This window comes from Macrotis lagotis, chromosome X, assembly GCF_037893015.1.
Source record: "Macrotis lagotis isolate mMagLag1 chromosome X, bilby.v1.9.chrom.fasta, whole genome shotgun sequence".
Lineage (NCBI taxonomy): Eukaryota > Metazoa > Chordata > Mammalia > Peramelemorphia > Peramelidae > Macrotis > Macrotis lagotis.
Window position 1 is genome coordinate 67,790,025 of NC_133666.1, and position 21,599 is coordinate 67,811,623.

Below are 21,599 nucleotides of genomic sequence, written 5' to 3' on the forward strand. Positions count from 1 at the left end.
AAGTTGGAAAGGCTTTGAGTGTGGACTGGGTATAATAGAATGGCAAAGAGGTTTCTGTCCTATGTTCTTGAGGAAGACCGTGACAAGCACGTGACCTGGATTGGAGTGAGGGGGGGCTGTGCTAAGTTCCCAACCTCACGTTCTCCTCCAGAGCCATCTGGGTGCAAGTGGCCAGATGGAATCAGGAAGAATGGAGAGGGACCTGGATGAGTGGCAATCAGGGTGAAGTGACCTGCCCAAGGTCACACAGCTAATGAGTGTCCAGTGTCCGAGGTCACATTCGAACTCCTGTCCTCCTGACTCCAAGGCCAGGGCTCTAGCCACTGTGCCACCTGGCTGCCGCAAGAGTGATCCATCATTTGCAGGAAGGGCAATTAGGTGGGCCTGGAGTCAGGAAGACCTGAATTCACATTCAGTCTTGGACATTTCCTAGCTGTGTGACCCTGGACAAGTCACTTCATCTGATTTGCCTCGGTTTCCTCATCTGTAAAGTGAGCTGGAGAAGGAAATGGCCAATCACTTCAGTATCTGCCAAGAAAAGCCCAAACGGAGTCGTGCAAGTGAGGCAGGTGACCAGCGACAATTGGCGGGATGGGGCAGAAAGACCCTTGAGCTGGGCAGAGACTCAGTTCTCCTGGCAGAAGAGTCGTGCATGGAAGCCCGGGGATCTCTGGAATCCCCGCCCCCTCCAAAGTCTCTTCCATTGGCCTTGGGGTCAGAGGGCCTTGCGGGGACTTTGGCCAAGTGATTTTTCCGGGCCTTAGTTTCCTTGGCTGTCAGAGGAAGCGGCGGGCAAAAAGCTCCTTCCCCGGGGGAGGGGGGGGGGAGGTCTGGGCTTATCTACCAGCCAGGCCCGGGGCCGGGGAGGGGAGGGGTTGAAGGGGCGGGGCGAAGGCCAGGGGGCGGGGCGAGGACCGGGCGGGGCGGGGCGAGGCAGGCCACTCCTCCCAGACCCAGCGCGTCAGAGGCGGGCCTCTGGCTCGGCTCCACCCCCTGACGTCAGAGCATGCGCATCAGCCTCCCTCTCAGGCTAGCCTCAGTGTTCCGCCGTCAGCCCTCGAAGTCGGTCGTCTTCTGCAGCTCGTCCTCGTCCTCGGCCGGGCGCTCGCCTCTGAGCGCTCGGCCGAGGGACCCCCGCGGCCTGGCCACAGGAGGAGCCTGGTGGAGAGCGCGGCGTCGTCCTTTGGTGAGACCCCAGCGCCTCGCGCCCCGCACTCCCCCCCCACCCCCCGCTGCCCTTTTGTCTCCCCTCAGCCTTTGTCTCCCCACCTGTCATGGCGTCCTGCGCAATGCAGCGCCGTCATGGCGGCCGCCGCCGCTAGAGGGCGCGCGGTGCGGGCCGCGATTGGCCTGGCAGGGGGTCTCCCATGAGGCCGTGCGGGCCCGCAGCCTCTTGCAGCCTCCATTTCCGGCCACGTCGCTTTCTTTTTTGGATGACGATGCCAGGGCGGCCATAGTGGGCGCCCGGAGAGGCGCGGGAATCTGCTTTGAGGCCGCCTCGTGGGTGGCGGCCTGGAGCTCCGCGCCCCACTGGAGCTTCGCCTGCCCGAGGAACCCGCTCCTGCCAGCAGCCGCCCCCCAGCCCGGGGGTGGGGGTGGGGGGAGGGGGGTGAGCATGAACAAAGACAACATGGCGGCGGGGGGGATGGGGCGTGGCCAGCCTGGCCACCCCTGCAGGCCAAGGAAACAAAGACTCGCCATGACACCAGGCCCCGGCCACCGGGGGGCGCCGCTGCCAAGGCGCCCCCTCTTGGCTTTTTTTTTCTGACACTGCTATTCCCCCATTCCCCCATCCTCCTCCCCCAGGTGAACGTCCCTGAATCCGCAGAACTTTGTGCAAAAAGTGCGGCAAGCCTCAGAAAGTGACGCAGTTCGAGAAAAGCCAGGATTCCCTGAAGGAACTGGGTAAGAGCGGGGGAGCAGGGGGGCCCTTTGTCTCGGACAGCTGGAGACGACCTTGTTCACAACCCTCGGGACTTTGTGCCATTTTCTCCTCTCAGGGAAAAGACGAAACCATCGGAAGCAGAGCGGTTGTGGTGGGCAGACAAAAGAAAGTTTTCAGAAAAAGGTGAGTTTCACCCAGCAGGACTAGTTAGGCTCCCCTGCTAAGGGGGCAGAGGGAATCTTGGCAACCTAACCGTGGACCCTTCTCTACAAATTCATAGTGGCCTTTATGTTGTTCCTGAAGCAGCCCATGTTTGTGGCAAAGCCTCTGCTTCTAGGATTACTCCTGAACAGATGGGAGGTAAAGTTTTGAAGGGAGCTGCTTAGTTATCCATTTTTCTTCGATTAAAAAGGTTTGATTTAGTGAAATCTAATCTTTGCTTCCAGGAAAAAAAAAACAAAAAACCAAAAAGATTGTACTGAGGCTTGACTGTGTGGAACCCAGCTGCAGGTCTAAGAGGAAGCTTGCCATGAAGAGGTTTAAGCATTTTGAACTGGGAGGAGTTAAGAAGAGAAAGGTATGTATGGGACTTGGAATTTGAGTTATTGTGTCAATTTCCCTCTAACCTGCAGTCTCATTTGGAATGAGAAGCTATGTGTTAACTCACAAAACCTTGCCATTGGGAAATCATTTGTCCTTGTCAGATAAGGGAAGGTTTTTCTCAGCTATTCCAAAATAGTGACTTTTTGAGGAGCCCATGCTTGGTTGGGGCCAGTAGTGGATTCATTATGTACTAATTTGTTTTCCTCTGTTTTGTTACAGGGCCAAGTGATCCAGTTCTGAATTTCATTGTTTTCGTCTTGATAGGGAAAAAACCCATCTCATTCCATTCCTTGGTTTTTGTGTTTTTTGTCTTGGAAAGGAAAAGACTTGAGAAAAAAACCAAGTCTGATACTATGTGAAGCTGTTCCCACATAGGAATAGTTTTTGAAGATGTGACCGAATGTTGTAATTTAATCATCTACTTAAATGAGATTTATGTTATAGAGGGAAAATCCAGCTGATCATTGGGGGAGGAGCCTGGAGAACTTGGTTGTTAGGACTATGGCTAACATAGTTGCTGACAGCCTGGATTCCTAGGCAGCTTGAAAGTTCGATAAATTAGGAATATAAATCAATTAAAAAATCACTAATAAAAAATACAGGAAAATTTTATTCCTATTATAGACTTTCAGCAAATTAAAAGTACTTAATTCATCACTTTTAGGGGCTGCCCTGTTTGAAAAATATTAATGATTGAACTGCCTAGTCATTTATTACTCAAACTCATTCATACCCTGTTTTCAAAGTATTAATGAAGTGACTTCCTATTTCTAGGTTGAATTCTCTGTGAACTAATCAATAGTGATTGAAATCCCTGTGAATTGAAAATTGATAAAAATTATGTTTAGGGAGAGGTAGGAATGACAGCTGGGCAAGATGTTGAACAGTAGAGAATGTTTTTCATTTTACATCGTTTGTTTGTGTTTCATAAATCCATATTAGCCTTTAAGCCCTCTCACGGGCTGAATGTTTGTCTGTGTCACTCTATGTATCTTGGTACAGTGCTCAGCACTGTACCTTTCACAACTAAAGGTGCTTAATAAATGTTGAGTCTTCCTAATGATGTCTGCCCGACTCTTTTGTTGAGGGGAAATAATGGGGGGGAGGAGGAAGAAGAAGTTAACTGTCAGTCACTTTAGGCTAGGTTTTCTCAAATTCCAATACATTTGTCCTCATAGCAATTAAGGTTATTTTATAGCCAAGTCATATGGGAAAATACTATTTCTTAGGCACTTGAAACTTCCCTACACCTGCCTGGGGATAGCTGGATGGGAACTCCCAAATTTAGATATTAGACCTGGGACACCCTTTGGATTTATTGTGTGTGGGGGGGTAATGTTAGCTACAACTCATTAAAGGGATAAGTGGAAGGAACTTTTAATGGAAAAACAGCTGAATGCTCAGCAGAAAAATGGAAGGGGCCCATACTTAATTGTACCAAAGGGAAGAAATGCATACTATGTATAATCTTAAAACATTTTTGAAATCATAAATTACAAGTCTAAGACAGTGATAAAAACATTCTCTGGGAGCAACATGGGAAGCAGTCCTCTAGCTCATCGGAGGTGGGGGAGCTGGAAACAGCCAGACTCGTTCTGGATAGGCTTTAGCTTCAGTAGGACAGTGCCTGTGGGATTTACTCGAACCTTCAAATGAGATGTCCATTCATAAAGTCCCAGCTCTTTTTTCTCAGGGAGGATTTGTGTGATATGGCAGGCTGGGGAACACCCTAGTCCCTTGCCCAGAACAGAAATGGAAAAGACATAATTCTGAGGTCCCCCAATCTCCTTCTGGTTTAGCACAGCCACAGCCCAGGCTAAGTTGGACAGAGGACGTTCCCACACTTCAAAGTCCTTCTCCTAGAAAAACCAAGACGGTTTCAGCATCAGTAGGCAATTACAGCCATAAACAGCTCTAAGGTGCTTATAAACTAGATCAATAGTCACCATTCCAAGCTGCAAAGCTGTCAAAACAAGTTTAAAAGGATGTCAATGTAATTCTAAAGGTCAGCTACTGCTATTAAATATATGTAATTTTCTAGGGCAGAGCCTGAGTGTAAGTACCATTCCTTGTACAAAATGCATGCCTCTAATAGCTAAAATGAAAGGACTTGCCACTTAATGTCTCCCTGGAAAAAGGGTGTCAGTGGAAGTATCCTTGCTGACCCCGCCCCCCCGCCCGAGTTCTATTTTCTCCCATAAACCACCATCTACCATGTACCTTTCTGAGCCGATAGCCCTGTTTGCCCAGAGGATCCTGGTTGACTGCAATCACATCTTTATTCTGCAGCAGGGACTTGGATTGGGGATTGATGTGGCGAAGGTCATTAGACATGAAGAGAGGAGCTGCCATGATAGCCCAGAGTGCCATCTGGGTTATTTGTTGCTCCCAGCTGAGTCCAAAGTTGCCAATCACTAACTGAGACAAAAAGTTAAAACCATGTTTGATTTTTTTAAAGTTTTTTTTTTGTTTGTTTTGCAAGGCAAATGGGGTTAAGTGTCTTGGCCAAGGCCACACAGCTAGGTAATTATTAAGTATCTGAGACTGCATTTGAACCCAGGTCCTCCTGACTCCAGGGCTGGTGCTTTATCCACTGTGCCACCTAGCTGCCCCCTCCTCCATGTTTTATTCTTGGTGAGACTGATGAGATGGAAAAGCAATGTTTACCTGAGGAAAGTATGCCATGGAATTGAATCACTTAAAGCTTCCACTTGGTATGATTTAGCCCAGATGGATCACCCATAGAGCCGTGAAGCTGTGACCTACCATATCCCCCAGCAGTTGTGATGAAAGCACTAACTCCTGGAAAGCCTTGTGACTCAGTTATTCTCAAATTACTCCATATAGTGACTTGCACTCCTCAAACCATAAAATTGCCCAGTCAACAGACTCATGGTTTCAGCAATCTTGGTTGTCTGGCCAGCTTTTCCCATTGGCTCACGCAGGTCATGAGGGCTCAGGTGCTTACCATGTCAGGATCATTCCATCCTCCTGGGCCAGCAGCAGGGACAAGGCTCTCCTGATTAGATGCAGTCCAGGCCAGAATTCCCTTCACACTATTCCAAGAGTCGAAGATATCACCAAAGTTCCTCCAGTGGTTGCAGTACTGTCGAATTTCTGTGTAATTGGGCTATAAGGCCAATATAATTTAACGAAGGATTCTTGAGCAACGTATGATTGGGATGTGGGGTGGGGGGGAGGGTTTGCAGGAGAGGGAAAAGAAGACAGTAATCTAAAACCTTGTAGCAGCAAACTGACTTGAGTCCTCTCCATCCTAGTCATTAAGAGAGACTTCCTGTGATTATTAGACCAGAATTCAGCTTTTTACCTCCAAAAGCTCCTATCAATAGCATGGCCATGCTGGGAATACAAGATCTAGATGAGGATTCCATTCAATCCTGGGCAAGACTGCCTCTTGGTGGGTGAAGAGTTTGGTTTCTTACTTTTAGTGACCTCATGCTTTTGATTTTACTGATAACTACCACTTGCTAACTTAAGCTTGGTCAGGTAAGTCAAGCATATGTGGCCTAGCACCCTGGCTGGGGACCTAACCAGATTAAAATGGAACTTGACAATATTTAACCAAATAATCACAGGGTTACGATTAGACTCAGGCCCTTCAGGGGTCCTACCTCATTCTAATACACTTTATTATCACTTTGGTTTTTTTGCCCAATGTCACACAGCTAGGCAATTATTAAGTGTCTAAGACCCGATTTGTATTCAGGTTCTCCTGACTCCAGGGTCAGTGCTCTATCCACTGCGCCACCTAGCTGCTCTCTTATACACTTTAAATAAGATGCAGATGAGTTCCTAGGAACTTTCTCTGGAAAGCTGTGCTGTGAACAGCACTCACCCACTCAGCTTAAATATATCCCTAGGGAAGTACGTCAAGTTTAGCAGGATCCCCATCACAAGAGTTAAGCTTTTGCAACAGGACCAGAGAACATCTTAGCAGAGACAAGCAGTCAGGGGATGCTAGCTATACAAAGGAGTCTGACAAAATTGGGCTAGAAGAATTTGGAGGGACCATGACAAGGGCTCGGGCTCTGAAAGTCTACTTGCAAGGCTATACTAAGACTCCTAGTAGTTGGCTTACCTGTTGGAAGGGCCTTATATATAGGGGCCATTCACAGGAATACAGAATTCTTCTACCAGTATTATTGAGGGCAAAGGACATATGTCTATAGCCTGGAAAAGAAAAGAATAGATAAAAGCCTGAATAGTATACTTCTTTTTTCTTTTGTTTTTTGCAAGGCAATGGGGTTAAGTGACTTGCTCAAGGCCACACAGCTAGGTCATTATTATTAAGTGTCTGAGGCCGGATTTCTTCTGACTAGGACCGGTGCTCTATCCACTGTGCCACCTAACTTCCCAATAGTACACTTTTCAACTTAAATGGATTCAGTTAAGTAGCAATGACCACATTCTCAGACAAAATTAGTTTGCTAATGGTTCCATGGTTAGGGTTTGGAGAATTAGCAAGCAGAACCAAAATAAAGTCCTGGACTTGATTTACTTCAACATAGCTTCTCCTAGACTGACTGAAAGAGTAAGTTAGAGGAGAAAGGAAGAAAACATATTTATAGTAACTAGTATTTACATAGTACTTTACAAATATGATCTCGTTTAATCTTCAGGACAGCCCTCTGAGGCAGGCATTATTATTATTATTATCTCCATTGTACCGTTACCTAAGACAGGTGAAATAACTTGCCCAGAGTCACAAAGCTAGTATCTGAGGCTGGATTTAAACTCATGTCTTCAGGCCCTCTGGAAAACTCAGAGGATGCCTCAGGACTAAGAGTTAGAACAGTCCCAGAGATCAACTCCAATCCATTCATTTTATACGGGAGAGAACTAAGGCCCACCCATGTTAAGTGGCTTGCCCTAGGGTCACCCAGGGATTTGAACCAGGTCAAATGGCTCCAAATTCAGTCTCCTTATCATTTGAGGACATTACCTCAATCTCTCTCTCTCTCTCTCTCTCTCTCTCTCTCTCCTTTTTTAAACTCATGTGATCATCTGATGTCCTCTACCATTTTCCTTTCTTCTGTGAAGGGATAGTGAATCAAAATTAGTGACAGAGCAGGGGAGAGGAATATTAAGAAGCAGCAGTGTGAAATGTTTCAAAATAAAAATAGAATAGAACATAGATAATATTATTATGTGGTTTTATAAGTCACAACACAGGGTTTAGGGTCTGTTTCTGAGTCTGACACTACTGGGGTAGTGGATGGTGCTGGGATTTGGGAGTCAAGACTGGGATTAAAATCTTAATTGGGACACTCACTGTGTGACATGAGACTAACCACTGGTGTTGGTTAACTCTTGCACCTAAAGTAATTCTCTAAGACAGAGTTCCAGCTCTGCTTCAGAAGGGAAGGAAGTTCCCCCAATCTAAACACCCCCAGAACTATTCCTCTCTGTCTACCTCCCCCTTCCCCCAAAGAAAATGACTGAACATTAGCCACTACTCCTCTCTACTGTTTTGGGACTTTTTTCCAGTAAGAATGGAAACGGTTGAGTCATTAACCTATTTTCAGTTTACTAATATTTCACAAAACAACACTTTTGTGTGCCAGAGCATATCAAGGTTTGGGTAGGTCCAATGTTACTGGAGGTGAGCAGGTAAGCAACAAAGCTCTTTTGAATGAATGGAGGGGAAAAGAGCCTCTCAGATCAGAATAAAAATAAGAGCTGAGGTTGGGGGCGGGGGGAGGCATTCAAAATTTAAGGTTTTGAATATACCCAAGCTCTCTTGGCTGTATGATATCTGACTTCAGTGCTACCTCTGAACCACAGCATACCTTCTTTCAAACTTTCCAAGTTTTTATAGTTACAGCCGTCAAATTTCAGCAGGTCCACTCCCCAATCAGCAAAGGTTTGGGCATCGATATCATAGTATCCATAGCTTCCTGGGTATCCAGCGCAGGTGTGAGTTCCCACATCTTGATAAATTCCTAGCTTCAGTCCCTTGGAATGTACCTGTGCCAGACAGACAGATAGACATACCCCAAAGAAATCAATGAAGGGAAGGACACAGAACAAAAAGAGTCTTGTGCCTTAGGTAAGGAACAGATGTAACTCATCATTGACTTCCCCTACCCTTTCCCCTTCCTCTAAGGGAAAGGTATGGCTTACAACATTCCTGAGTAGAACTGAAGCAGATTAAAATGTAATTGGAAAATATTTAGCAAAATAAATAAAAATATAATATAATATAGATAATATTAATATGAGGGGTTTTTTTTTTGCTGTTGTTTTTGCAAGGCAAGAGTTAAGTGACTTGCACCAAGGTCACACAGCTAGGTAATTATTAAGTGTCTGAGCCTGGATTTATATCAGGTCCTCTGGACTCCAGGGCTGGAGTCCAGCGCCACCTAGCTGCCCCCAGTATGAAATCATAAAGACAGGAAGTCCCATGACACCACTGCTCTAATGTGCCTTAGGTGAAGAGTGGGGTTTATCCCACAACAATTTCACCTAGGTGAAACCAAATTTTAGTTTGGAAGTAGATCAACAGCAGAAAGAAGAAAATCACTAATATGCATTAGTGACTTTGTTCTTTCTACTGTTTAGTTCCAAATAAGGAACTTAATTTTGACTAGGCCAGTCAGCACAAATTCATTAGTTACCATGACCAGAACCCTGGAATAGTTGCTGCTGCCATGCGTCATATATATGTCTACATATACACACATACATGTATGTATATATATGTTATATGTATGTGTGTCTGTTTATCTGTAAACACATATATACCTCACAGCTATACCAAGATAGGAGAAAAATGTCCTGGAGAGGAATCTCTTTTTTCAAACATTGAATAATTAAGAGCATATCTCCAAGAACTATAAACATCTAAGGAAATACTTGTAAATAAATGTCAAGGACCAGATCCTTTTTGCTTTTTGGTGAATGGAGCAGTTTCAGCAAAAAGCTAATTTTTCCAAGATTAAACACCAGAACTATTGCAAAACTGCTTATCTTTGTTGGAAGGAGGATTCCATCTGAAACTCTTCTATGGTCAGATGACAGCAGCATCTACATTTTCTTGGTATTTCATAGAGTCACAAGAGCTATTTTGCAATATGCCTTTTTTTTTAAACCAAGAAAGTACAATTGTCCTGGATGGGAGGCAGACTTATCTATGAACTCACATAATTTGCCAGGTGTTGGATTCCATTAGGGAAGCGTTTAGGGTCTGCCTTGAGTCTACCATTCTCGTCCCGCTGGGAGGCCAACCAACAGTCATCGATGCAGACATACTCATAGCCCACAGCCTTCCAGCCATCGGATACCATGAGTTCAGCCATCTGCATGAAGAGCTGTTCACTGAGTCAGAAAAATCAATGTCACCACGACAGTCAATGACCACTGTGAATACCATCTCAGAAGGTATTAGGATCTTCTATTCCCAATAACAGAAAGGCCAACACCAAGGAAGGAACTTAATTTGCACTAGGTCGGTCAGCACACAATGAACAGAACCTGGGGCAGTTACTGTGCCATAAAGAGACTTAAAGAATTATTGATTAACAGACAATGATCTGTGGTCTCTACATAAGAGATGTTATAGGAGTTGTCTTTGCAGGTTTGTTTTTGCAATGACAAGGATCTGACTCTTCCAGTGAGCAAAATACATACTGATGTGTTTGTTGTATGAATGGCCCCACAAGAAGAGTTACATTTATATAGGTCATTGAGACTTGCAAAGCAATTTATATACATCATCTCATTTAACTCTAATAATGCTGTGAACGATGATGATGGTCTTTTGTTTTTGAAGACTGTGACATCAGGAAAGTGATGCCATGACAAGCACATGAATTGGATTTGAGGGAGGGGGTGCTGTGCTAAGTCCCCAGCCTCACTGTCTCCGCCAGAGTTATCTGGGTCACGTGGCCAGATAGGAATCAGGTTATGGATGTGAGGCAACTAGGGTTAAGTGACTTGCCCAAGGTCATACACCTGGTAAATATCAAGTGTCTGAGGCTGTGAATAGATGACAGAGATAAAATCTCCATGTTACAGATGCAGAAACTGAGACAGAGAAAAGTGAAATGACAGTGTCAGAAGTGGAATTTGAAGCTAAGTCTTCCAGGTTGTACCTGGAAGTGACCTGTTCATTATTAGGCAGTTTCATTCATTTGGGGAAATCACAGAGGTCAGCCCATCTGGAGTGCAATGCCATCAGCAAAGGGGAGACTACCTTTGTGATCATGGAATCCCCCCTGCCAGGTAAGTAACCAGTTTCTCCCTGCATCACAATCTGTGGCATTGCCTCTTATGAGTTGTGTAAACCTTGGATGGGTTACTTGCCTTCCCTGGTCCTCAAGGAGTTCCTGTCTAAAAAGAGGGTTGGACTGGGTTACAGATTGCTAGAGCTGAAAGAGACCTTTGAAGTCATCTAGTCCAATGTCCTCATGCATTTGTTAAACACCTATACAGTGTGAAGGTCTAGGATAGACAGTCCGAAAGGACCCAGTCCTCAGTCTCAAAAGCACCGACATTTTGTTAGAGGGAAGCAGCATGGGAACACTGGATGTTTACTATGGAAGCCCCCATTTTACAGATGAGGAAACTGAGGCCCAGAACGGTTACCTGATTTAGCCAAGGTCACACTGGTAGTCAGAAGCAGAACTGGGATCTGAACTGAGGTTATGACTCTATGTCCATCATTCTTTCCATGTGCCACTCTCTCTCCCACTATACTGATAATTACCTATCAACTATCTGCGATGTGCCTTCTGGAGGAGGGAATCAGGATAAGCTTCTTCTGTAGGAAGTGCCATGCAAATCGAGCTTAGGAGGAAGTTAGGGATTTTGTGAGGGAGGGAGAGCATGACTTGGACTCATGTGGCGGGGGAGTTTGCCATTTCATACAGGGGAACTTTTATGTTGGACTCTCTTGGCAGGAGAGTGATTCTGGGCGCTTTGGGGAAATCCCTGGGGATGGCGCACGATGGATCGGAATGGGGAGAAACCTGAAGCCAGGAGATCACTGTTTGTTGTCATCCAGGAGGTTCTGAATGGGGATTATGGATCGGAGAAGGGAGAGGTGTGACAGGGAGAAGGGATAAGCCTTGGCTGAGGATGTGGAGGGGGAGGAGAGATCGACGCTGAGGATGACATCGGGCTGCAGGGCGAGGAGCCCTCCAAGGGAACGGGAAGTTAAGAAAGAAAAGAGTTTCGGCTTCGTTGCGGGGCGTGGAGGGGCAGGAGGGGAGGGAGCTGCCCTTTGAGCCCCCTTTTTTCCTGCCTGTCCCAGGAAGGGACTGGGCCCGGGGCCCCTGCAAGCTCTGGAACTGCGGCCCCTCTCCCGCCCGTCGGGTCCTCCCGGGTCACCTCGGCTCCGATGCCCCTCGCCCCCTCCAAGGCCAGGCGCCCCGGAGCCGGCCCTGGGCATTACCTGATGCAGTTCTCCGGGTCCTCCTGGCAGTCCACGTTACACGTGAAGCGCTCCCAGTGCAGCCAGCCCATGGTCGGGGTCAGAGCCAGGCCGTTGTCCAGGGCAGAGACCCCGGGCCCGGCCAGCACAGCCAGGAGCAGGCCCACGGCCAGCTTCAGGTTCCGGCCTCGGGCTCGCTCCTGCCCGAGCACGGTCGCCCTGACGCTGCTCATCTCGCCCCCAAACCCCGGGAACCCACAACTCAAACTCCGCGGTCCCAGGCAGGGCTCCGTAGGGTTAAGTGGAGAAAAGGACCAATCAGAAGTCGAGGCACCGCGGGACTCCGCCTATCAGCGGCTCAGCCTGGGACAGTGGGCGGGAACCTTTCTGGAAGGAGGAGGAGCACAAGGCTGTAGGCTTGCCGGTCATGTGGTCCACGGAGGGCGCTCACATGATGCCAGCTTCACGTGACAGGAACCAGGCGCGGGGGCGGGGCTTATCGCCAGTGTATTGCGATCTTATCACGCTCCTCCAGGTCCAGGTCCCCCTCCAGGGGAGTGCGGGAACACGGAAGAGGCGAAGCGGGGCGGGGTAGGGCCCCACAGCCTCCGCACGGCTTGGGGCTGGCTCCTGCCAGCTGGCGGCCAAGCTCGGGGCCTCGGCTTCCCCCTGGGGCTGGATTTGGGTGGCCTCCGTCTCCCCCTTCTGTCCTGCACTTGTATTTTCCTGAGAGACATTTTGCAAGAACTTTTTCTCCATTCTAATGCGGAGTTTCAGTTTCAAGTTCTCTCCCTGTCTCCCCCACCCCGAGGTGGCCAGGGACCCCGCAGACGGGCTGCAGCCGAAGAAGCTCTTCAGCCAGCCGGCTGCCATGGCTGGGGCCTAACTTTGAGGGGCTTTGTTTTTGCCAGGCAGTGGGCTTCCGGCTTGCCCAAGGCCTCACAGCTGTCTTGGAGTAGTTCGTGGGGAGTAGGCTGTTCGCGGGGTGTAGGGTGTTCGTGTTATTCTTCCCTCACAACACAACTGCCCCAAATCTATTTCTGATCACGTATTACTTTTTTTTTTTTCCAGGTGTTGCAAGGCAATGGGGTGGCTTGCCCAAGGCCACACAGCTAGGGAATTATGAAGTGTCTGAGGCCGGATTGGAACTCAGGCCTTCCTGACTCCAGGGACAGTGCTCTAGCCACTGCGCCACCTAGCCACCGCGCCACCTAGCCACCCCTGCCTGCGGCCTTTGGCTGGAGGCTGTCACCACTGACTTTTTTAAATATATATTTGGTAGTGAAAAAGACAGACTGCCTCTCCCCCCAGCTTCTTCCTTTCTTCTGCCTGTTCTTTGAATAATTTGTTTTTCCAATTTATCTGCCTCCCTCCCTTCCTTCTCTTCCCCCTTGTTTCTCCTTTAGGTATGACTCTTTTCTCCTTAGCCAGCAACTTTGGGGCTCTGCTGCCACACTTGGAGACAGCAAAACACAAAACCTGTTGGGAAAAAATTTAATAGAAAGGTCTAGCAAAAAGACTTAGCAAGATAATGATAATAATGGGATTGTAAACCACAAAGTACTATACAAATGCTAGCTATGATTGGTATCAATCATCATTCATTATTCTTATCCTTCCTAACTCTGCTGAGTTCTTCCTAACTCTATCTTCTCTACTTCTCAACAATGAATTGTTGCTCAGTCGTTTCCAGTAGAGACCCCATTTGAGGTTTTCTTGGCAGTGATACTGGAGGAATTTGCTATTTCCTTCTTACACACGAAAAAACTGAGGCAAACACAGTGCTGAACACTTGCCTTGCCAGGGTCACAGATCAAAACTGTCTTGAGACCAGATTTCAACTCAGAAAAAGTTTTTCTGATTTTAGAACCAGAACTCTATCCACTATCCACTATCCACTCCAAGATCTGTCCTATCTTCAACTGTTTTCAGATAGGAGTTGCTTTACTTTTCATTCATTCGGCAAACAATAATTTGCCCATGGTCTATACCCTGAAGAGATGATGAAAAAGGGTACAAACATCACTTGTACAAAAATGTTCATACCAGCCTTGTTTGTGGTGGCAAAGAATTGAAAATCAAGTAAATGCTCTTTAATTGGGGAATGGCTCAGCAAACTGTGTTATACTTATGCCATGGAACACTATTGTTCTATTAGAAACCAGGAGGGATGGGAATTCAGGGTAGTCTGGAGGGATTCACATGAACTGATGCTGAGTGACATGAGCAGAACCAGAAAAACATTGTACACCCTAACAGCAACATGGGGGTGATGATCAAGTGTCATGAACTCACTCATTCCATCACGGCAACAATCAGGGACAATTTGAGGCTGTCTGCAATGGAGAATGCCATCTGTATCCAGATAAAGAATTGTGGAGTCTGAACAAAGACCAAAGACTATTACCTTCAACTTAGAAAAAAACGATCATTATGTATTATGTAATTCTGCTATTTCTTATACTTTATTTTTATTCCTTAAAGATATGATTTCTTTCTCATCACTTTCAACTGAGATCAGGGTATACCATGGAAACAAAGTAAAGACTAACAGAATGCCTTGTGGGGGGAGGTAGGGGGAAGGAAGCAAGAATGGGGGGAAAATTGTAAAACTCAAAATCTTTTGTAAAAAAAAACTCTGCCCATGGCAACATTTGCTTATATCCTATGTGTATATCTCTACTTCACTCAGATCTGTTTATCTCCTTTCTACTCTATCAAATAATGTCTTTAATCCTATATTTATGATCAAAATCAGTTTCTCACTCTCCAACTAATAGTTATAAACTGAGTGTTGTCTCTCTGTGTAAAAATATCAATCTGCCATGTTGTTGTGAGAGAGTTTGATCTTTGCAATGAATCACAAATAGACCCAGGAATGCAGGTGTAAAAGAAAAAGAAATTTATTAAGAACTCCTTACATTACAGGGAAAGAGAGAATGTTAACAGGTGTTAAGGGCCACATAGGTTTTAGGTATTGTGGATTAACTTCTGAGTAGGAGATCAGAAGGAAAAGAAGAGCCTTAGCACCTGCCAGTCTCCTTAAATGTTCCCTCAGGGTCCATGGGAAAAAGTGGGTTTTACAATTTGGCCAAGTCCAGCATCAGAGAATTTGCCTTTTCAGACTGATTGGGGTTCTTCTATAGGAGAGATTGTTTCTGGTCAGCGTGGTTGAGATCTTAGTATGACGTGACTGTGTAATCTAACATCTAGCTTGACCCATCAGCATGACCAAGGTCAAAGTGAAAGTCAAGAGGAAGTGTTTTAACAGTGCAGAGGCTACAAGGATCAGAAAGATGACAGGATTTTTACAATGCAAAAAGATTACCATATTTGTTTTCAGTTACAGTATTTCCTAATCCCATAATTCCCTGCATCAATGTCAAGGCCTGTCTCCTACATCTAAATGTTGACTTGGTCTGTATCAATACTACCTGGTCAACTTTGTAATAGCACCAATAAGTTCCTTCATCTGGGTCAACAAATCACAACATAAAAGACATCATGGTTGAGGAGAGAGCAATCCTATAGCTATTTTTTTAGGTTTTTGCAAGGCAAATGGGGTTAAGTGGCTTGCCCAAGGCCACACAGCTAGGTAATTATGAAGTGTCTGAGACCAGATTTGAACCCAGGTAGTCCTGACTCCAGGGCTGGTGCTTTATCCACTGTGCCACCTAGCCGCCCCAATCCTATAGATATTTGTAAACATTCCCTCTCCAGTTTAAGTAGGATTTTTATCAATAAGAATTTGAAGCAAATATTATAACTTATGTAGAACTATTGTAGCTGCTGGCTGGTTGGATACCTATGTGGTATCATTATTCAGACTCAGAAAAGCATGGGTGGAAATAAATGAACGATTTATAAAAAAGATTGTAAGACATAAGGAAGGGCTAGAGAGAGACAGAGACAGAGATAAAAGAACAGCCAAACAGTCTTTGCTGGGCCATGGTCAGAGAAGACTGAACCAGCCCTGAACTGGAGTGCAGCTCAGGTTTTCAAGACTTGCCTCTCATGAAAACAGCAAATTGTGAACTCCCTTTCACTTACTAGACCCCGAATTAGGTAGAGAGCAAAACCAAAGGACACCAGGATACAAATTTTACATTAAACAATGGTACTTTAAGAATGGGGAGGGTCCCCACCAAAGATTACAGTTGTTTGTGTTCCAATCATAATTCTCTACTTCAAGTCAATTTACATCTCAAGAGTCAACTTACATCTCTACCCAAATTCTTTCTGTTACATTCAAATTCTCTTCATCTTCCCCTGAAACACTATGTCATCTATATGAAATCTCATTGGTTGCCTATCTCAATTTATGATTCTTTGTTCTTTCCATATATCATACCCCTCCAAATTTTGTATTAGAATTCTTATTTGTAATGATACCATCCACCCATGGGTTTGGTAAGATCCTAGAGAATAAAACTTCGGGGATAAAGCTAACTTTTTATTATTTCATTTTCTAAATCTAAGAAAATTATAGTTAAAATCTCTGTTTCATCTCTGCCTTTATCTTGCTGACTCTCTCCGTCTCCTCCCCATCTGCCTAAAAACCTAAACAACTTGAAAAGCTCTTCCAATTTTCCACTATCAATATAAATTTGGGGAAGTGTACCTTCTTGGCCTCTTCTCATGTCTTATCTAATAATAACTGAATGGGCATTGCCTCTGTCAAACAGAGACCAGTTAGAGAAGTTACCTTAAAAAGGCCAAGGGCTCCCCCTGCATCCAGGGCAATCTCAATCTCTCCTGATCCATATCTGGTCACTGGACCCAGATGGCTCCAGAGAAAGTGAGGCTGGTGACATAGCACAGCTTCCCTCCCTGAAATAAAATTTCCCTGCCTGTCAGGACATCACCTCCCTGATGTCAGTCTTCTTGCAGAGCAAGGATAAATCATTCATCAATCATCATCCATTCAAATGCTATCCCACCTATAAGACCCTGACTCTACCTTCCCTTCCTCACGAGGCCTTCCCTGACTGGTGAAGTTCCTTTCCTTCTGTGAGCCTCTTTTGTCTTAGCTATTGTCAGGCAAGTATTCTTTGTGTGCTAATTGTTTTTTCAGCCAGAGTGTAAGCTCCTTGGAGGCTGAGACCCAAGTGTGGATTATACCCTCTGCCCCTGGCATAATGATAGCCACATGGCTAGTAATGCTATGACTATTTTTCTGCCAGTCCTAGGTTTATAAATGAGACAGTTGAACAAAGGTGGAACTGTTAAGAAGGGGAGGAATAGTTATTGGAACTGTGACTAATTTCTGTGAAGATCCACAAAACCCCCAGGCTTTGCCCCCCATTTGATCATAAGGTAGGCTTAGGGGCCATTCTTTTTGAAGTTTGCTCAAATTGAAGTTCAGATTCATATGATTTTCGGTTCCATATTCTCAACTCCCTACCTCTCCCCTGCCCAATCAGAAGACAAGAAAAATAAGACTCATTTCAAGGAGCAGAGTCCTGAGAAACAAATGTCTGCATTAGTCATATTCCTGTTGTGTTTTAAGCAAGAAAAAGAGTCAAGATGTCCATCAGCTCTCAAGCTGGAGGTAAATAGGGTACTTCAAAATGAGTCCTTTAGAATTACCATATTTCCTGTGTATAAGATGCTCTTTCATTCTGGAGCCTGAAATTTGAAAAACATGTATTGCATCAAGTCATTAACCTCAAGTTTTATTCCTAGTGAAATTCAAGGACTATCTGCTTGGAGCTTTCCGGCATCATTTGGGCAAGTCTGGTGTGTGGACACATGCTCAGGTCATTTTGTTTCATGAACCTGAACCAGCTATTGTGTCCTCCTTTCAAATCAGTGACTTCTCTTTCATCATCAATCCTTAAGGCCTCCTGCTGAACCATCTTTGTGGACACAAGAATTCCATTGTCTCTTTGTTCTTCCATCCATCTCTTCTCTTCCTTCTGTCCCTCAAGCCATTTGCCTGCCTTGACTCTCTTGACCTTCTGCCTGGGCTTTTTCAGTCATGTTTCTTGTTCCTGTAGCCAGTTTGGAATTGTTTTCTCAGTTGGAGGAGGACCAAAGGGACATTCAGCAGCATGGTTTCCATTCACTTTTGCCAAGTGGATCACTTTGAACGTGAATTCAGCACTGGAAGAAAGTCTTTTCTGAGTCATTTCTGGGCAGAACATGGCCCAATGTCACCTAATACACCAGTAACACATGTGAAACAATGACCACAAAGAGAAGCGCACAAAATTGGGAACTGCAAGTCCAAAATTCTACAGCCACTGTCTAAGAAGCTTCCAGTTTTGAGATTCCCCAAGGATTTTCCAAAAGGGTTTCTCTTATACATGGGGAAATGGTAGGTTTGGTCAGTGTTTTCCTGAGAGTTAGAAAGTCTATCAAAGGTGCTGCTGTTGGGGCAGCTAGTGGTACAGTGTTTAGAGCACCAGCCTCTGAAGTCAGGCCATCACTTTGGACCTCTGTTCAAATCCCAGCTGAGGTACTTTGTAATCATCTAGCTGTTTGACCTTGGGCAAGTCACTTAAACCCATTGCTTACAATGTCAAAAATCAATAAGTTTGTTATTTTTGCACTATTGCTCTGACAATCTAAATTTTTCTCTTGTTAATGCTCACTTCGCTTTCATCAGTTCATCCAATTCTTCCCAAGTTTTTCTGAAGCTCCTTCTTTCATCATTCCTTCTAGCACAATAGAATCTAGCTCATTCCTCTACCCTAACAATCAGCTATTTCCCCAAGTGATGGGCACCCCTTCAGCCTCCAAGTCTTTGCCACCACAAAAAAAAGCAGCTATAAGTAATAAGCATTTTTGTATATGTGAGTCCTTTCCCTATTTCTTTGACCTCTTTGGAGGAGAGACCTAAGTAGTAGTATTGCTGAGTTAGAGTGATGATGTTTGTCCTTTGTTCTTGAAACAGAAAATGTTCTTCTTACACTCAGCGAGGTGATATCATGACTTGCAAGTATTAGAGTGAAGGGGTGCTGTGCTAAGTCACCAGCCTCACTTTCTCCTCCAGTGCCATCTGAGTCCAGCGGCTGGATAGGAATCAGGAAGAATGGAGATAGTCCTGGATTGGAAGTCATCAGGGTGAAGTGACAACACAGCACCCCCCCCCCCACCTTCACTCAAATCCAAATCATGTGCTTGCATGTGCAATGCCACTTACTGAGGTCTATCTTCCAAAGAGATTAAAGATATAGGAAAAGGACCACCATGTACAAAAATATTTATTATCCATTCTCTGTGACCCATTGTCCCTTCCTCCTCCTATCTCTCCTCTATCTTATCTCATTCTTATATCTCTGCCACTTCCCCTCCTTCTCTTGCCCCAAGAGATCCTAAGTTTTCTTCAATCCAGAGAAAAGCCCCAAACTTGGCCCTATCAGAATCTTTCCTTTTAAGGTGATAAATAGAAGATGTTTTCAGTCCATTCCACCTCAAGTTGGGGAAGGACAGGTTATTTCCACATTATCAATTTAAGTCATGGGACAAAAGTGAATTACAGGCTCTAAAAAAGATTTCTCTGACGCCAGTGAAGATGCAAAAGGCTTTAGTGATCAATTTAAAAATAACTCTGCAGTCCTCTCGCTGTAGGATCCTATACATTTGCAAGTTAACTATAGCCTTCCTTGAAAAAGGAGAGGCAAAGAACTGGTTTAGAAAGGGTGATGTTAAAGTTACACTTGAGGAGTTTCAGGAGACAGATCAAATAGTTTTTATACAGATCAGCAAATGTATTATGTTGATGGATGAGCTTTAGGGGATGCTTTTCTAGAGGCTATCCCACTTGTTTTTCCTGAACAGTGGATTTTTCAAAAGTCAAAACTGGTATTCAGAAGCAAGATAAAACAGTATTTCAATTTTTTGATCATCTATCAGAGGCTTTTGATGCAAAGTCCGGTCTAAAACATGATAAGGAAGGAGGACACACTCGGTTTCTCTCTTACTTTGTTATTTTTTTTTAGGTTTTTTTGCAAGGCAAATGGGGTTAAGTGGCTTGCCCATGGCCACACGGCTAGGTAATTATTAAGCATCTGAGACCGGATTTGAATCCAGGTACTCCTGACTCCAAGGCCCATGCTTTATCCACTACGCCACCTAGCCGCCCCTCTCTCTTACTTTGTTAACAATCTTCTACCTTCTCGGTCATGTAATATAAAATTACCCATCCAGAATGACAAACTGAGCACCCCAATTTCATAGCTGAATAGCTAGTATAGAAATTAGCAGCTCTGTTGTAAGATCTTCAGGAAAAACAGGAATTAAGAGCAAAGAAAGGAAAAGTCTCTATCATGCAGCTTAACCAATTAACAGCTCCTATCCACAATCTGCCTGTCATTAGTAGCCAGTCTGAGGATAAGGAACAAGGCTTTGTCATTATTGCAAGAAACCAGTCCATTAGAAGAAACTGTGCAAACTTTCAGAGAACAACAATAACAACCAAGAAAGGAATTAAAAAATCCTTCCCCAAAGAGGGACATTCAATAAAACAGGCGACTTTCAAACTTTCTTGATGAAATGACCAGAGCTGAACAGAAAGTTTGATCCTCATGTACAGGACTCACATGAAGCAGAGAGAGGGTGGATGACAAGGGCTAATTTTGAGGGATTTAATGATGCTGAATCATCTCATTTATTCGAACAGTTAGAAGAAGACAAGGCATAGGAAGGAGCTGAATATAAGGCTATAATATAGTATAAAGATGGAGTCAATGTGTAAAAAAAGGAAAATACTGTGAGGAAGGGAAAGGAGAGGTAGAATAAACAAATATTTCATGTAAATGAATAAAAAAATCTAATACAATAGATGAACTTTTAAAAATGTCAAGAAAAAACTATTGTAATGGAGTGGAAAGGGGGAAGATGAGGGAGAATGAGTGAGCTCTCATTCTAGTCAGAAATGACTCAGAGAGGAAATAACATACACTCTCAATAGGGTATAGAAATCTATCTTACCCTAGAAGAAAAAGGAGAGGAAAGAGATGGGAGAAAGGGACTGGGGGTGGGATGGAAAGGGGGGCCATGGGGTACAGGTGATAGAAGAGAGGATAGATCATGGGAGAGGGTAGTCACTTCTGGGGAGGGACAGGGTGAAAGGAGAGAGAATAGAATAAATAGAGGTGGGGAGGATTAGGATGGAGGGAAATATAGTTTCCACAGCAACTGTGGGGAAAAAATACTGAAACAGCTTTTCTGATGGACTTATCATCAAGAATGCAACCCATCCCAGAGATAGAGTCGATGGTCTCTGAACACAGACTGAAGGACACTCTTTACATTTGGGTTTTTGCGATTATCAGGTATAAAATTAAGTTCCTGAGAAATTTACATTCTTTTTAAGATTGATACAGGTATATTAGGGTAAAAGTGAACATACTTATGAAATAAATGTTCTCCTACCATGATGAATAAGGTAATGACATCTGTAGTTATATTCCATCGAATGGGAGAGATGATTGCTTCTGGGTCAAATGAGGAATATTTGAAAGAACTTCCTTTCTTGCCCTCTGAAGAAATATAAAATTTCAAAGGCCTCTTTTCTTTCTTTTCATCTGTAGGTGGCATGATGCACTCCATTTGACTTAAAAAGAGGTGATTGATAGAAGATTTGGTATGATTTTTGGTATAATTTTCTAACAGTATGTTAGTAGTAATTCTGTGATAATCAAAAGTATTATTATAGATGATATTTTCAACCATAGACAATATATATGTTAGGGTGACTATACTTAATTT

The 21,599-nt window shown here is 44.5% G+C and overlaps 1 protein-coding gene across 1 annotated transcript; it reads right to left on the reverse strand.

The window, feature by feature from the left end:
* Positions 1 to 3,277: 3,277 nt before the first annotated feature.
* On the reverse strand, positions 3,278 to 12,158 carry GLA (galactosidase alpha). Its single transcript, XM_074200297.1, has 7 exons — positions 11,904 to 12,158; positions 9,652 to 9,826; positions 8,299 to 8,476; positions 6,588 to 6,679; positions 5,457 to 5,618; positions 4,709 to 4,906; positions 3,278 to 4,347 (listed from the first exon to the last, which is right to left on the reverse strand). Exons 1-7 carry the CDS (start codon positions 12,113 to 12,115, stop codon positions 4,045 to 4,047), a joined length of 1,320 nt encoding a protein of 439 aa, XP_074056398.1. The 5' UTR covers positions 12,116 to 12,158; the 3' UTR covers positions 3,278 to 4,044.
* Between the last annotated feature and the right edge of the window lie 9,441 nt (positions 12,159 to 21,599).

Bases quoted from the DNA above. Each gene is read 5' to 3' on its own strand.
- GLA (XM_074200297.1), bottom strand. From the start codon at position 12,115: ATGAGCAGCGTCAGGGCGACCGTGCTCGGGCAGGAGCGAGCCCGAGGC. The intron at 5,619-6,587 runs GTAAGCCAACTA...TTGGCCTTATAG, and splicing joins ATATAAGGCCCTTCCAACAG to CCCAATTACACAGAAATTCG. The intron at 4,907-5,456 runs GTAAGCACCTGA...TTTTTGTCTCAG, and splicing joins GATGGAATGATCCTGACATG to TTAGTGATTGGCAACTTTGG.